Source organism: Uloborus diversus, chromosome 10 (genome assembly GCF_026930045.1).
Source record: "Uloborus diversus isolate 005 chromosome 10, Udiv.v.3.1, whole genome shotgun sequence".
NCBI classification, from domain to species: Eukaryota; Metazoa; Arthropoda; class Arachnida; order Araneae; family Uloboridae; genus Uloborus; species Uloborus diversus.
Genome location: NC_072740.1, coordinates 76,485,743 through 76,501,268, shown reverse-complemented (window position 1 = coordinate 76,501,268; position 15,526 = coordinate 76,485,743). Strand labels below are relative to the sequence as shown.

At 33.8% G+C, this 15,526-nt stretch overlaps 1 protein-coding gene and 13 non-coding genes across 14 annotated transcripts; all 14 read left to right on the top strand.

The window, feature by feature from the left end:
• Nucleotides 1-1,853: 1,853 nt before the first annotated feature.
• On the top strand, nt 1,854-2,681 carry LOC129231060 (uncharacterized). The gene has a single exon (XM_054865308.1). It carries the CDS (start codon nt 1,854-1,856, stop codon nt 2,679-2,681), a length of 828 nt encoding a protein of 275 aa, XP_054721283.1.
• Nucleotides 2,682-6,232: 3,551 nt separating this feature from the next.
• Trnay-gua (transfer RNA tyrosine (anticodon GUA)) lies at nt 6,233-6,319 on the top strand. The gene is given in 2 exon segments: nt 6,233-6,269; nt 6,284-6,319. It is a non-coding gene; the product is annotated as a tRNA-Tyr (tRNA).
• A 553-nt stretch (nt 6,320-6,872) lies between these two features.
• On the top strand, nt 6,873-6,959 carry Trnay-gua (transfer RNA tyrosine (anticodon GUA)). Its single transcript is given in 2 exon segments — nt 6,873-6,909; nt 6,924-6,959. It is a non-coding gene; the product is annotated as a tRNA-Tyr (tRNA).
• Nucleotides 6,960-7,192: 233 nt separating this feature from the next.
• Trnay-gua (transfer RNA tyrosine (anticodon GUA)) lies at nt 7,193-7,279 on the top strand. Its single transcript is given in 2 exon segments — nt 7,193-7,229; nt 7,244-7,279. It is a non-coding gene; the product is annotated as a tRNA-Tyr (tRNA).
• Nucleotides 7,280-7,512: 233 nt separating this feature from the next.
• Trnay-gua (transfer RNA tyrosine (anticodon GUA)) lies at nt 7,513-7,599 on the top strand. The gene is given in 2 exon segments: nt 7,513-7,549; nt 7,564-7,599. It is a non-coding gene; the product is annotated as a tRNA-Tyr (tRNA).
• Nucleotides 7,600-7,832: 233 nt separating this feature from the next.
• Nucleotides 7,833-7,919, top strand: Trnay-gua (transfer RNA tyrosine (anticodon GUA)). Its single transcript is given in 2 exon segments — nt 7,833-7,869; nt 7,884-7,919. It is a non-coding gene; the product is annotated as a tRNA-Tyr (tRNA).
• Nucleotides 7,920-9,432: 1,513 nt separating this feature from the next.
• On the top strand, nt 9,433-9,519 carry Trnay-gua (transfer RNA tyrosine (anticodon GUA)). Its single transcript is given in 2 exon segments — nt 9,433-9,469; nt 9,484-9,519. It is a non-coding gene; the product is annotated as a tRNA-Tyr (tRNA).
• A 553-nt stretch (nt 9,520-10,072) lies between these two features.
• Trnaf-gaa (transfer RNA phenylalanine (anticodon GAA)) lies at nt 10,073-10,159 on the top strand. Its single transcript is given in 2 exon segments — nt 10,073-10,109; nt 10,124-10,159. It is a non-coding gene; the product is annotated as a tRNA-Phe (tRNA).
• Nucleotides 10,160-10,712: 553 nt separating this feature from the next.
• On the top strand, nt 10,713-10,799 carry Trnay-gua (transfer RNA tyrosine (anticodon GUA)). Its single transcript is given in 2 exon segments — nt 10,713-10,749; nt 10,764-10,799. It is a non-coding gene; the product is annotated as a tRNA-Tyr (tRNA).
• Nucleotides 10,800-11,032: 233 nt separating this feature from the next.
• On the top strand, nt 11,033-11,119 carry Trnay-gua (transfer RNA tyrosine (anticodon GUA)). Its single transcript is given in 2 exon segments — nt 11,033-11,069; nt 11,084-11,119. It is a non-coding gene; the product is annotated as a tRNA-Tyr (tRNA).
• Nucleotides 11,120-11,661: 542 nt separating this feature from the next.
• On the top strand, nt 11,662-11,748 carry Trnay-gua (transfer RNA tyrosine (anticodon GUA)). The gene is given in 2 exon segments: nt 11,662-11,698; nt 11,713-11,748. It is a non-coding gene; the product is annotated as a tRNA-Tyr (tRNA).
• Nucleotides 11,749-13,581: 1,833 nt separating this feature from the next.
• Trnay-gua (transfer RNA tyrosine (anticodon GUA)) lies at nt 13,582-13,668 on the top strand. The gene is given in 2 exon segments: nt 13,582-13,618; nt 13,633-13,668. It is a non-coding gene; the product is annotated as a tRNA-Tyr (tRNA).
• A 233-nt stretch (nt 13,669-13,901) lies between these two features.
• Trnaf-gaa (transfer RNA phenylalanine (anticodon GAA)) lies at nt 13,902-13,988 on the top strand. The gene is given in 2 exon segments: nt 13,902-13,938; nt 13,953-13,988. It is a non-coding gene; the product is annotated as a tRNA-Phe (tRNA).
• An 876-nt stretch (nt 13,989-14,864) lies between these two features.
• Nucleotides 14,865-14,951, top strand: Trnay-gua (transfer RNA tyrosine (anticodon GUA)). Its single transcript is given in 2 exon segments — nt 14,865-14,901; nt 14,916-14,951. It is a non-coding gene; the product is annotated as a tRNA-Tyr (tRNA).
• Nucleotides 14,952-15,526: the final 575 nt, after the last annotated feature.

Genomic DNA, 15,526 nt, shown 5'->3' with positions numbered 1-15,526 from the left:
ACGTATGTATGTGCGTATGTGTGTATGTATGTCACATAACTCACAAGAACGGAATGTCCTAGAAAGTTGAAATTTGGTACGTAGACTCCTAGTGGGATCTAGTTGTGCATTGTGCACCTTCCTTTGTGGTTGCATTCGGATGCTCCAAAGGGTTTTTTTTGCCCCTTTTTGGGGGGGATCATTGTTAATTTCGATGTAAACTCAAGTGGTGTTATAATTTGGCGGACACTTGGCGACATATCGCCAATCTTTTTGGTCGCCAAGTTTTGTCGCCAACTTGGTGACAAATTTCGCGATTTTTTTTTTTTTTTTTTTTAAATCTGGTTTCAATTTGGCCACTGTTGGTGATATTTAGAGAGTAAACTATTGAATCATATTAAAACTGCCAATAATAAGAAAATGACATTAAATTGGAGTAAAAGGAAGTCATGTGATGCACACATCCCCAGCTCGTTTTACATAAATTACCAAGAAACTCGACGAGGGTATGTCTCTCTAAGTCGGATCGCTGACTAGCATATGCGAGGCTCTCTCTACTAACACCTCAATTTTTTTAAATATAAATTTGACCAACTTCCCCTTTGTCACAAAGTGTCACTCCCCCCCCCCCTTTTTTTTTCCTCATGTCAAGTTGTTTTTCCAAAAGCATGTTGTTATTTTAAAAAATGCATGATGCCACACTTCTTGTTTTCTCATCCATCCCCCTTGTCACAAACTCCCATAATTTTTAGAAACCCCCTCCCCTCAAAGCGTGACATCATTTGTGGACGGTTCCTAAGTACAATTTAAAACAAAGTCAAATGACCACTGCTCCTGTACGGCGGGAGATCCGGACGAATATCTACTGCGAACATAAAATGTCACAGAAATCTAAAAACCGATAGAGACATTTGATAAATATCTGATCCTAATAGCTAGTCAGTTGGAAATTATCAAAAACCAAAGAATTTATTCCTATCATCAATGTCATCTAAATTTCAAGCTTTGTAAACTGTCTACAACTCACCTTATAGACATTACATATTGATTCTCCTGCTCTTTCTCTGAATTTCAACAAGTTTCGAGTCACAACAGTGGACAAGCTCTAGCAGGGGCGGCATTTCAGCATTTCGTTTGGTGGGGTCGAGTTTTTTGAACATGAATTTCCTCAGTACGGTATAAAATACATATTGGTTAACAGGAAGTGATAATAAAATGGTTTTAATGTTAAGAACAATAAAGCAATATTGAAGTTGAGACACAAAAGTTATCTACTATAAAATGACTGACCTGATTGAAATAGTCAAAAAACAATGAAGCAAGAAAGTTATATTAAAAAACACATTTCTTTCAAATTCCGCTCTTTAATTTAACCAAGAAAACTTTTTAAATTGGGCTAGTATTCATTTAGCGTCATTAAAAAGTAGTCGCAATTCACAAAACAATTCCTCTTACTTCGTGCTATACATTTTATTTATAAGTGTAATATTTTCTTTTTCGCTTTATATAACCGATCTACATAATATTGGACAGATCAATGATAAATATATCTCATCAAATCCTGTCTCAATTTCTTGAGAAACTGAATTGATCATTTTATTCAAAATAGTGATTTAATATTTTGACTAAAACTTCATGTGATTTTGTTACCTCTTCTACATTGGCATACAGTAAAAACTGTTATGGAAAGTTCTGTCACAAAGTTTTACACTTTGTTCAAGGGCTCAAGCATGCATTAGTGTGAAATCAATTATCAATCCAAGAATTAAGGTTAGCGGATTGAAATTTTTATGATAGAGTGTGGCATTTTTCAAAAAACGCTCCGCAGTATAAATAAAGTAAACAAAAATTCAAACAAAGTCATACATATTAAAATGACATCAGATTTTAAGGCAGCTAGTGCTGACACAAATGCTGAAACTCCTTTAACTATAGAAATGATTAGAGATGAAATCAAGAGTTGTTTCCGTAGTTTCGAAGGGCAATTTTTACGAGAACTGAAGCCTATTAAAGAAGAAATTGGTGAACTAAAAAAATCCCTGGATTTCTGCAATAAATCGTCTGAAGAAATGAACAGTAAACTTATCGGTATAGTCGATGAAATAAAACAAGTTAGAGAAGAAAATAGAAAATTGGTGCTGGAAAATAGAACATTGAACGATAAGATAGAAAGCATCGAACGGGAAGATGCAATCGAACTTCGATCGAAAGAAAACAACATTGAAATTAACAACTATCCTGAGGAAAAAGGAGAGAATCTGAATGATATAATTGGAAAGATGGCTACTGAGTTGCATCTAGAAGAAAAAGGTGAAATAATTAACATGCACCGAGTTCCAACGCAAAGTAAAAATAGAATAAAACCTATTATAGTGAGATTTAAGGATATTCTCACACGTAATACGTGGCTCAGAGCTACCAAAGATAATAAAAATTTAACCACGACCATGATTAACAATAAATTTGAAGAACAAAAGATTTTTATCAATGAACATGTTACAAGAAAGGTTAAGGAATTACATTTTATAGCCAGAAAATTCAAGAGCGAAAATGATTATAAATTTGTTTGGATGAAAGGAGGAAAGGTCTTTCTTCGAAAAAGTGAGAATGATAGAGTAACACAGGTAAGGAGGAAAGAGGACTTGGATAAATTGAGAAATAATTCAAACCAGTTTTTGTGCGATGGAAGACCACGATATTAAGAGAGGTAAACGGGTGTTCATGGATTATGATTCAATTGAAAAAATCACTGAACTAAATAACGTGGACGAAGCAGAGACATTTCTTATAAAAGACAATACAGCGGTATTAAACATTTATCATCTGAACATAAGGAGCATAAGGCAAAATTTAGATGAACTCTTGATAACAATTGAAAATATGGATATAGATATTTTGTTATTAAGTGAAATATGGATTAAGGAATGTGAAATTGATAATTATAATCTTAAGGGGTATAACAAACTTTATAATACAAGAGAAAGAAATAGATCAGGGGGAGTCATAGCTTACATTAAAGAGAAATACTACTTTTCTGATCAGAGTATTTTAATGAATACTGCTGAGGCATTATACTTGTATAATAAGGAACTTGATTTTTTTATAGTTTTTATTTACAGGGCTATTGAATGTAGTATAAATGATTATATATTAGAACTTGAACAAAAGGTAAAAGGAATTGTATGTAAAAACATTTTGTATATTGGTGACATAAACATTGATACTTTACAGAATAACACGACAACAAATGATTATATTAATACTATGTACACTATGGGTTTCAAGCAATATGTTGATATACCAACTAGGTGTAATGACCTAAGCTCATCCTGTATTGATCATGTCTTTTATAAATGTAATTACAGAATAGATAGAGCCGTAACAGCTGCAGTACATAAAACAACAATAACCGATCACTATGCATTACTAGTAAAAATTGATAACAAAAAATTATTAGAAAAACATTTGAAACGTAATCGGAGTAGCGAGCAAATAATTAAAACATGCATCGATTATAGAACTTTTGAACAGGATGTTAAAGAAATTAATTTCTCTAGCTTAATAGATGAAAACATGGAGATAAATGAGATTTATAACACTTTTATCAGTAAAATTAAGGAATTCATGGAAAAAAACAAGAAGATAAAAAAAGCTAATAAATTAAAAAAACAATGGATTACACAAGAGTAGGTAAATATGATCAATAAAAAAGAAAAATTATATAAAAAAACAAAACAATTTCCTTATAATAAGGAATATAAAACTAATTATAAAGAATACAATAAACAATTAAAAAAGTTGATTAAAAAAGAAAAAGAGGATTTTTTTCATAAAAAATTTGTCCATGCTGGAAAAGATGGAAGAAAACAATGGAATATTATTAAAGATATTACAGGGATTAAGAATAAGAATTCCATCGATGCAGATAATAGCAATGAACTAGTTGAAAAATTTAATGACTTTTTTATAAATTGTTGTGTGGAAATAAACGGCGATAAAGCATCAAACTATGATAATAACATAACACACCAAACAAATTCTATGTATATTTACCCAATGGAAATAAGTAGGGTTAAAAATATTATTGATAATATGCATAATGACAAAACACCGGGACATGACGGAATTACAAGTAATGCACTTAAGATAATTGCTAATTATCATATAGAAATTGTGACAAAAATCATCAACATTAGTCTACAAAGAGGGGAATTCATAGATGATCTAAAAAAAGCAATAATTACACCGATACACAAATCAGGTGCTAAAGATGACTGTAATAATTTCAGACCTATCTCAGTTCTACCAATATTCTCAAAATTATTGGAAAAATGTTATAGCTCTCAGTTGATGAATTTCTTAGAAAAATATGATTTTTTCCATAACGCACAATACGGATTTAGGCAAAACAGAAATACTGAAAAAGCTGTATTAAAATTAGCAGGTGAAATTTATGCGAACATTAACGAAAACTATGAAACTTCAGCAGTATTCTTGGATTTACGTAAAGCATTTGACAGTGTAAGCATAAAGATTTTGATAAAAAAGTTATACAATGTTGGAATAAGAGGAATACCTTACAAATGGATATTATCCTATCTCACGGACAGAAAACAAGCAACAAAACTAAATAACTGTATAAGCAAATATAAAACAACAAAAACGGGAGTCCCTCAGGGATCAATTTTAGGTCCATTACTTTTTTTAATATATATTAATGACATGTCATACATTAAATTATACGGTACAATTACTCTATATGCAGATGATACAGCATTAACATATTCTGCAAAGAGCATTAATGATATAAAAAACCAAATGGAACTTGATTTAACTGCTATAAATAAATGGTTAACTGACAATATGTTATCTCTTAATATAAATAAAACAAAATACATAAAGTTTGATTTAAAAAAGAATGGAATTAATAAAATTGATTTAGGCATAAAATATCACGAACCAACATGTGACTGCACAAATAACTGTAATTGCCCTACCATAGAAAGAGTCGAAAATATAAATTATTTAGGTATAACTTTTAGTGAAAATTTAAAATGGAAATGCCATACTGATAAACTTGTGAAAAAATTAAGAGGTAGAATACATTGGCTCTATCTATTGAGAAATATAGTTGGGAAAAAGTTTCTTAGATGTTTATTTTATGCTTGGATTAACTCAATAATTACGTATGGTATTTGTGCATGGGGAGGCGATTATGAAACAAATCTTACCAATTTAAATAGAACTTATGCAAAAATTTTGAAAATAATTTATGGAGCTAAACAAGAACTTAATAAAAACGATACTATTTTACAAAAGTCAGAGAAAATCTATAATATCAGAGAAATATATGCACAGAGAATATTGTATTTTTTGCATAACAACAATAACTGGTTTGAAATTAATGAAAAACAATATAATACTCGAATTTCAGGTAAACAATATAAAGTTATAAAACCAAATAAAACGATTATTAAAAAACAATTCTTTTACTTGGCACCGCGGCTGTTTAATGAACTAACGGAAGATGTTAGGAATGAGAAGAACTTTAAAAAATATAAACAAGGGGTCAATGAATATATACAAAATAATGACATTCTATCAACAATTAACTTTTAGCTGATAAAATATACTGACTTGCCAACCGGGGGGGATTTTGTATTGTAATTTTTATACTATTGAATGTTTCAATGCGAGTTATTGTGTTTTTTTTTTCTGGAGTCAAACAGTCCAATAATTGTTCTGTGTAAAATTGGTACTAATTGTGTAAAATTAATTTGTAAATATTTCTGTTAATACATATTTGTGTTTGTACTCCATACTAATTCAATTAAAAAACACTGCGGACAGTGCCTTTGGCGCTCTTTAGTGTTGAATTTAATACTAACTCGTGTTGAACTATAGTTAAGATTTTCTTAATGTTTTGTTATGAAGTTTGTAATTTATGTTTTATAATTTGTAAGTTTTTTTTTTTTTAACTTTACTTTTTTTCATTTTGCTTACTGTTATGTATGTGTATTTTGTTTGTTAATAAATTTTATCTTATCTTATCTTATTCTTGATAACGAATATAGTCTTTCTTCCAAGTTGCTTTATGCAAGCCGTCGGTACCTCAGTATAACGTTCAATAGAGTGTAGGCGCTAAAGCACTGAGGAGGATTTTTAGAATGGGAAAATATTTTTTGTATCTTAAATAATTATTTTATTACTTGTAAATGAATGATGAACTTTCTTCTCTCCATTGCTAAACGAACCGTCGATAGCTCAGTTGGCAGAGCGGTGGACTGTAGATGATGAAACAGAAATCCATAGGTCGCTGGTTCGAATCCGGCTCGACGGAGAAATTATTTTCTATATTTAAAACAATTATTTGTATTCTTGATCACGAATATAGTCTTTCTTCCAAGTTGCTTTATGCAAGCCGTCGGTACCTCAGTATAAAGTTCAATAGAGTGTAGGCGCTAAAACACTGAGGAGGATTCTTCGAATGGGAAAATATTTTTTGTATCTTAAATAATTATTTTATTACTTGTAAATGAATGATACACTTTCTTCTCTCCATTGCTACGCGAGGCGTCGATAGCTCAGTTGGCAGAGCGGTGGACTGTAGATGATGAAAGAGAAATCCATAGGTCGCTGGTTCGAATCCGGCTCGACGGAGAAATTATTTTCTATATTTAAAACAATTATTTGTATTCTTGATCACGAATATAGTCTTTCTTCCAAGTTGCTTTATGCAAGCCGTCGGTACCTCAGTATAAAGTTCAATAGAGTGTAGGCGCTAAAACACTGAGGAGGATTTTTAGAATGGGAAAATATTTTTTGTATCTTAAATAATTATTTTATTACTTGTAAATGAATGCTGCACTTTCTTCTCTCCATTGCTAAACGAACCGTCGATAGCTCAGTTGGCAGAGCGGTGGACTGTAGATGATGAAACAGAAATCCATAGGTCGCTGGTTCGAATCCGGCTCGACGGAGAAATTATTTTCTATATTTAAAACAATTATTTGTATTCTTGATAACGAATATAGTCTTTCTTCCAAGTTGCTTTATGCAAGCCGTCGGTACCTCAGTATAAAGTTCAATAGAGTGTAGGCGCTAAAACACTGAGGAGGATTTTTAGAATGGGAAAATATTTTTTGTATCTTAAATAATTATTTTATTACTTGTAAATGAATGATGCACTTTCTTCTCTCCATTGCTAAACGAACCGTCGATAGCTCAGTTGGCAGAGCGGTGGACTGTAGATGATGAAACAGAAATCCATAGGTCGCTGGTTCGAATCCGGCTCGACGGAGAAATTATTTTCTATATTTAAAACAATTATTTGTATTCTTGATAACGAATATAGTCTTTCTTCCAAGTTGCTTTATGCAAGCCGTCGGTACCTCAGTATAACGTTCAATAGAGTGTAGGCGCTAAAACACTGAGGAGGATTTTTAGAATGGGAAAATATTTTTTGTATCTTAAATAATTATTTTATTACTTGTAAATGAATGATGCACTTTCTTCTCTCCATTGCTAAACGAACCGTCGATAGCTCAGTTGGCAGAGCGGTGGACTGTAGATGATGAAACAGAAATCCATAGGTCGCTGGTTCGAATCCGGCTCGACGGAGAAATTATTTTCTATATTTAAAACAATTATTTGTATTCTTGATAACGAATATAGTCTTTCTTCCAAGTTGCTTTATGCAAGCCGTCGGTACCTCAGTATAAAGTTCAATAGAGTGTAGGCGCTAAAACACTGAGAAGGATTCTTCGAATGGGAAAATATTTTTTGTATCTTAAATAATTATTTTATTACTTGTAAATGAATGATGCACTTTCTTCTCTCCATTGCTAAACGAACCGTCGATAGCTCAGTTGGCAGAGCGGTGGACTGTAGATGATGAAACAGAAATCCATAGGTCGCTGGTTCGAATCCGGCTCGACGGAGAAATTATTTTCTATATTTAAAACAATTATTTGTATTCTTGATAACGAATATAGTCTTTCTTCCAAGTTGCTTTATGCAAGCCGTCGGTACCTCAGTATAACGTTCAATAGAGTGTAGGCGCTAAAACACTGAGGAGGATTTTTAGAATGGGAAAATATTTTTTGTATCTTAAATAATTATTTTATTACTTGTAAATGAATGATGCTGTTTCTTCTCTTAATTGCTAAACGAACCGTCGATAGCTCAGTTGGCAGAGCGGTGGACTGTAGATGATGAAACAGAAATCCATAGGTCGCTATTTCGAATCCGGCTCGACGGAGAAATTATTTTCTATATTTAAAACAATTATTTGTATTCTTGATAACGAATATAGTCTTTCTTCCAAGTTGCTTTATGCAAGCCGTCGGTACCTCAGTATAAAGTTCAATAGAGTGTAGGCGCTAAAACACTGAGGAGGATTTTTCGAATGGGAAAATATTTTTTGTATCTTAAATAATTATTTTATTACTTGTAAATGAATGATACACTTTCTTCTCTCCATTGCTACGCGAGGCGTCGATAGCTCAGTTGGCAGAGCGGTGGACTGTAGTTGGTAAATCAGAAATCCATAAGTCGCTGGTTCGAGTCCGGCTCGACGGAAAAATTATTTTCTATATTTAAAACAATTATTTGTATTCTTGATCACGAATATAGTCTTTCTTCCAAGTTGCTTTATGCAAGCCGTCGGTACCTCAGTATAAAGTTCAATAGAGTGTAGGCGCTAAAACACTGAGAAGGATTCTTCGAATGGGAAAATATTTTTTGTATCTTAAATAATTATTTTATTACTTGTAAATGAATGATACACTTTCTTCTCTCCATTGCTACGCGAGGCGTCGATAGCTCAGTTGGCAGAGCGGTGGACTGTAGATGATGAAAGAGAAATCAATAGGTCGCTGGTTCGAATCCGGCTCGACGGAGAAATTATTTTCTATATTTAAAACAATTATTTGTATTCTTGATAACGAATATAGTCTTTCTTCCAAGTTGCTTTATGCAAGCCGTCGGTACCTCAGTATAACGTTCAATAGAGTGTAGGCGCTAAAACACTGAGGAGGATTTTTCGAATGGGAAAATATTTTTTGTATCTTAAATAATTATTTTATTACTTGTAAATGAATGATACACTTTCTTCTCTCCATTGCTACGCGAGGCGTCGATAGCTCAGTTGGCAGAGCGGTGGACTGTAGTTGGTAAAGCAGAAATCCATAGGTCGCTGGTTCGAGTCCGGCTCGACGGAAAAATTATTTTCTATATTTAAAACAATTATTTGTATTCTTGATAACGAATATAGTCTTTCTTCCAAGTTACTTTATGCAAGCCGTCGGTACCTCAGTATAACGTTCAATAGAGTGTAGGCGCTAAAACACTGAGGAGGATTTTTAGAATGGGAAAATATTTTTTGTATCTTAAATAATTATTTTATTACTTGTAAATGAATGATGAACTTTCTTCTCTCCAATGCTAAACGAACCGTCGATAGCTCAGTTGGCAGAGCGGTGGACTGTAGATGATGAAACAGAAATCCATAGGTCGCTGGTTCGAATCCGGCTCGGCGGAGAAATTATTTTCTATATTTAAAACAATTATTTGTATTCTTGATCACGAATATAGTCTTTCTTCCAAGTTGCTTTATGCAAGCCGTCGGTACCTCAGTATAACGTTCAATAGAGTGTAGGCGCTAAAACACTGAGGAGGATTTTTAGAATGGGAAAATATTTTTTGTATCTTAAATAATTATTTTATTACTTGTAAATGAATGATACACTTTCTTCTCTCCATTACTACGCGAGGCGTCGATAGCTCAGTTGGCAGAGCGGTGGACTGTAGATGATGAAAGAGAAATCCATAGGTCGCTGGTTCGAATCCGGCTCGACGGAGAAATTATTTTCTATATTTAAAACAATTATTTGTATTCTTGATAACGAATATAGTCTTTCTTCCAAGTTGCTTTATGCAAGCCGTCGGTACCTCAGTATAACGTTCAATAGAGTGTAGGCGCTAAAACACTGAGGAGGATTTTTAGAATGGGAAAATATTTTTTGTATCTTAAATAATTATTTTATTACTTGTAAATGAATGATGCACTTTCTTCTCTCCATTGCTAAACGAACCGTCGATAACTCAGTTGGCAGAGCGGTGGACTGAAGATGATGAAACAGAAATCCATAGGTCGCTGGTTCGAATCCGGCTCGACGGAGAAATTATTTTCTATATTTAAAACAATTATTTGTATTCTTGATAAGGAATATAGTCTTTCTTCCAAGTTGCTTTATGCAAGCCGTCGGTACCTCAGTATAACGTTCAATAGAGTGTAGGCGCTAAAACACTGAGGAGGATTTTTAGAATGGGAAAATATTTTTTGTATCTTAAATAATTATTTTATTACTTGTAAATGAATGATGCTGTTTCTTCTCTTAATTGCTAAACGAACCGTCGATAGCTCAGTTGGCAGAGCGGTGGACTGTAGATGATGAAACAGAAATCCATAGGTCGCTATTTCGAATCCGGCTCGACGGAGAAATTATTTTCTATATTTAAAACAATTATTTGTATTCTTGATAACGAATATAGTCTTTCTTCCAAGTTGCTTTATGCAAGCCGTCGGTACCTCAGTATAACGTTCAATAGAGTGTAGGCGCTAAAACACTGAGAAGGATTCTTCGAATGGGAAAATATTTTTTGTATTTTAAATAATTATTTTATTACTTGTAAATGAATGCTGCACTTTCTTCTCTCCATTGCTAAACGAACCGTCGATAGCTCAGTTGGCAGAGCGGTGGACTGTAGATGATGAAACAGAAATCCATAGGTCGCTGGTTCGAATCCGGCTCGACGGAGAAATTATTTTCTATATTTAAAACAATTATTTGTATTCTTGATAACGAATATAGTCTTTCTTCCAAGTTGCTTTATGCAAGCCGTCGGTACCTCAGTATAAAGTTCAATAGAGTGTAGGCGCTAAAACACTGAGGAGGATTTTTAGAATGGGAAAATATTTTTTGTATCTTAAATAATTATTTTATTACTTGTAAATGAATGATGCACTTTCTTCTCTCCATTGCTAAACGAACCGTCGATAGCTCAGTTGGCAGAGCGGTGGACTGTAGATGATGAAACAGAAATCCATAGGTCGCTGGTTCGAATCCGGCTCGACGGAGAAATTATTTTCTATATTTAAAACAATTATTTGTATTCTTGATAACGAATATAGTCTTTCTTCCAAGTTGCTTTATGCAAGCCGTCGGTACCTCAGTATAACGTTCAATAGAGTGTAGGCGCTAAAACACTGAGGAGGATTTTTAGAATGGGAAAATATTTTTTGTATCTTAAATAATTATTTTATTACTTGTAAATGAATGATGCACTTTCTTCTCTCCATTGCTAAACGAACCGTCGATAGCTCAGTTGGCAGAGCGGTGGACTGTAGATGATGAAACAGAAATCCATAGGTCGCTGATTCGAATCCGGCTCGACGGAGAAATTATTTTCTATATTTAAAACAATTATTTGTATTCTTGATAACGAATATAGTCTTTCTTCCAAGTTGCTTTATGCAAGCCATCGGTACCTCAGTATAAAGTTCAATAGAGTGTAGGCGCTAAGGATTCTTCGAATGGGAAAATATTTTTTGTATCTTAAATAATTATTTTATTACTTGTAAATGAATGATGCACTTTCTTCTCTCCATTGCTAAACGAACCGTCGATAGCTCAGTTGGCAGAGCGGTGGACTGTAGATGATGAAACAGAAATCCATAGGTCGCTGGTTCGAATCCGGCTCGACGGAGAAATTATTTTCTATATTTAAAACAATTATTTGTATTCTTGATAACGAATATAGTCTTTCTTCCAAGTTGCTTTATGCAAGCCGTCGGTACCTCAGTATAAAGTTCAATAGAGTGTAGGCGCTAAAACACTGAGGAGGATTTTTAGAATGGGAAAATATTTTTTGTATCTTAAATAATTATTTTATTACTTGTAAATGAATGATGCACTTTCTTCTCTCCATTGCTAAACGAACCAACGATAGCTCAGTTGGCAGAGCGGTGGACTGTAGATGACGAAACAGAAATCCATAGGTCGCTGGTTCGAATCCGGCTCGACGGAGAAATTATTTTCTATATTTAAAACAATTATTTGTATTCTTGATAACGAATATAGTCTTTCTTCCAAGTTGCTTTATGCAAGCCGTCGGTACCTCAGTATAACGTTCAATAGAGTGTAGGCGCTAAAACACTGAGGAGGATTTTTAGAATGGGAAAATATTTTTTGTATCTTAAATAATTATTTTATTACTTGTAAATGAATGATGCTGTTTCTTCTCTTAATTGCTAAACGAACCGTCGATAGCTCAGTTGGCAGAGCGGTGGACTGTAGATGATGAAACAGAAATCCATAGGTCGCTATTTCGAATCCGGCTCGACGGAGAAATTATTTTCTATATTTAAAACAATTATTTGTATTCTTGATAACGAATATAGTCTTTCTTCCAAGTTGCTTTATGCAAGCCGTCGGTACCTCAGTATAAAGTTCAATAGAGTGTAGGCGCTAAAACACTGAGGAGGATTTTTCGAATGGGAAAATATTTTTTGTATCTTAAATAATTATTTTATTACTTGTAAATGAATGATACACTTTCTTCTCTCCATTGCTACGCGAGGCGTCGATAGCTCAGTTGGCAGAGCGGTGGACTGTAGTTGGTAAATCAGAAATCCATAAGTCGCTGGTTCGAGTCCGGCTCGACGGAAAAATTATTTTCTATATTTAAAACAATTATTTGTATTCTTGATCACGAATATAGTCTTTCTTCCAAGTTGCTTTATGCAAGCCGTCGGTACCTCAGTATAAAGTTCAATAGAGTGTAGGCGCTAAAACACTGAGAAGGATTCTTCGAATGGGAAAATATTTTTTGTATCTTAAATAATTATTTTATTACTTGTAAATGAATGATACACTTTCTTCTCTCCATTGCTACGCGAGGCGTCGATAGCTCAGTTGGCAGAGCGGTGGACTGTAGATGATGAAAGAGAAATCAATAGGTCGCTGGTTCGAATCCGGCTCGACGGAGAAATTATTTTCTATATTTAAAACAATTATTTGTATTCTTGATAACGAATATAGTCTTTCTTCCAAGTTGCTTTATGCAAGCCGTCGGTACCTCAGTATAACGTTCAATAGAGTGTAGGCGCTAAAACACTGAGGAGGATTTTTCGAATGGGAAAATATTTTTTGTATCTTAAATAATTATTTTATTACTTGTAAATGAATGATACACTTTCTTCTCTCCATTGCTACGCGAGGCGTCGATAGCTCAGTTGGCAGAGCGGTGGACTGTAGTTGGTAAAGCAGAAATCCATAGGTCGCTGGTTCGAGTCCGGCTCGACGGAAAAATTATTTTCTATATTTAAAACAATTATTTGTATTCTTGATAACGAATATAGTCTTTCTTCCAAGTTACTTTATGCAAGCCGTCGGTACCTCAGTATAACGTTCAATAGAGTGTAGGCGCTAAAACACTGAGGAGGATTTTTAGAATGGGAAAATATTTTTTGTATCTTAAATAATTATTTTATTACTTGTAAATGAATGATGAACTTTCTTCTCTCCAATGCTAAACGAACCGTCGATAGCTCAGTTGGCAGAGCGGTGGACTGTAGATGATGAAACAGAAATCCATAGGTCGCTGGTTCGAATCCGGCTCGACGGAGAAATTATTTTCTATATTTAAAACAATTATTTGTATTCTTGATAACGAATATAGTCTTTCTTCCAAGTTGCTTTATGCAAGCCGTCGGTACCTCAGTATAACGTTCAATAGAGTGTAGGCGCTAAAACACTGAGGAGGATTTTTAGAATGGGAAAATATTTTTTGTATCTTAAATAATTATTTTATTACTTGTAAATGAATGATGCACTTTCTTCTCTCCATTGCTAAACGAACCGTCGATAACTCAGTTGGCAGAGCGGTGGACTGAAGATGATGAAACAGAAATCCATAGGTCGCTGGTTCGAATCCGGCTCGACGGAGAAATTATTTTCTATATTTAAAACAATTATTTGTATTCTTGATAAGGAATATAGTCTTTCTTCCAAGTTGCTTTATGCAAGCCGTCGGTACCTCAGTATAACGTTCAATAGAGTGTAGGCGCTAAAACACTGAGGAGGATTTTTAGAATGGGAAAATATTTTTTGTATCTTAAATAATTATTTTATTACTTGTAAATGAATGATGCTGTTTCTTCTCTTAATTGCTAAACGAACCGTCGATAGCTCAGTTGGCAGAGCGGTGGACTGTAGATGATGAAACAGAAATCCATAGGTCGCTAGTTCGAATCCGGCTCGACGGAGAAATTATTTTCTATATTTAAAACAATTATTTGTATTCTTGATCACGAATATAGTCTTTCTTCCAAGTTGCTTTATGCAAGCCGTCGGTACCTCAGTATAAAGTTCAATAGAGTGTAGGCGCTAAAACACTGAGAAGGATTCTTCGAATGGGAAAATATTTTTTGTATCTTAAATAATTATTTTATTACTTGTAAATGAATGATACACATTCTTCTCTCCATTGCTAAACGAGCCGTCGATAGCTCAGTTGGCAGAGAGGTGGACTGTAGATGATGAAACACAAATCAGTAGGTCGCTGGTACGAATCCGGCTCGACGGAGAAATTATTTTTAGAGATTTAAAATAATTATTTTTATCCTTAATCACGAATATAGTCTTTCGTCCAGGTTGCATTATGCAAACCGTCCGTACATCAGTAAAAAGATTGATAGAGTGTAGCTGCTAAAACACTTAGGAGGCTTTTTCGAATGGGAAAATATTTTCTGTATTTTAAAAAAATATATTTTATTACTTGTAAATGAATGATACACTTTCTTCTCTTCTTCACTCAACGCGCCGTCGATAGCTCAGTTGGCAGAGCGGTGGACTGTAGATGATGAAACAGAAATCCATAGGTCGCTGGTTCGAATCCGGCTCGACGGAAAAATTATTTTCTATATTTAAAACAATTATTTGCATTCTTGATAACGAATATAGTCTTTCTTCCAAGTTGCTTTATGCAAGCCGTCGGTACCTCAGTATAAAGTTCAATAGAGTGTAGGCGCTAAAACACTGAGGAGAATTTTTCGAATGGGAAAATATTTTTTGTATCTTAAATAATTATTTTATTACTTGTAAATGAATGATACACTTTCTTCTCTCCATTGCTACGCGAGGCGTCGATAGCTCAGTTGGCAGAGCGGTGGACTGTAGACGATGAAAGAGAAATCAATAGGTCGCTGGTTCGAATCCGGCTCGACGGAGAAATTATTTTCTATATTTAAAACAATTATTTGTATTCTTGATAACGAATATAGTCTTTCTTCCAAGTTGCTTTATGCAAGCCGTCGGTACCTCAGTATAAAGTTCAATAGAGTGTAGGCGCTAAAACACTGAGGAGGATTTTTAGAATGGGAAAATATTTTTTGTATCTTAAATAATTATTTTATTACTTGTAAATGAATGATGCACTTTCTTCTCTCCATTGCTAAACGAACCGTCGATAGCTCAGTTGGCAG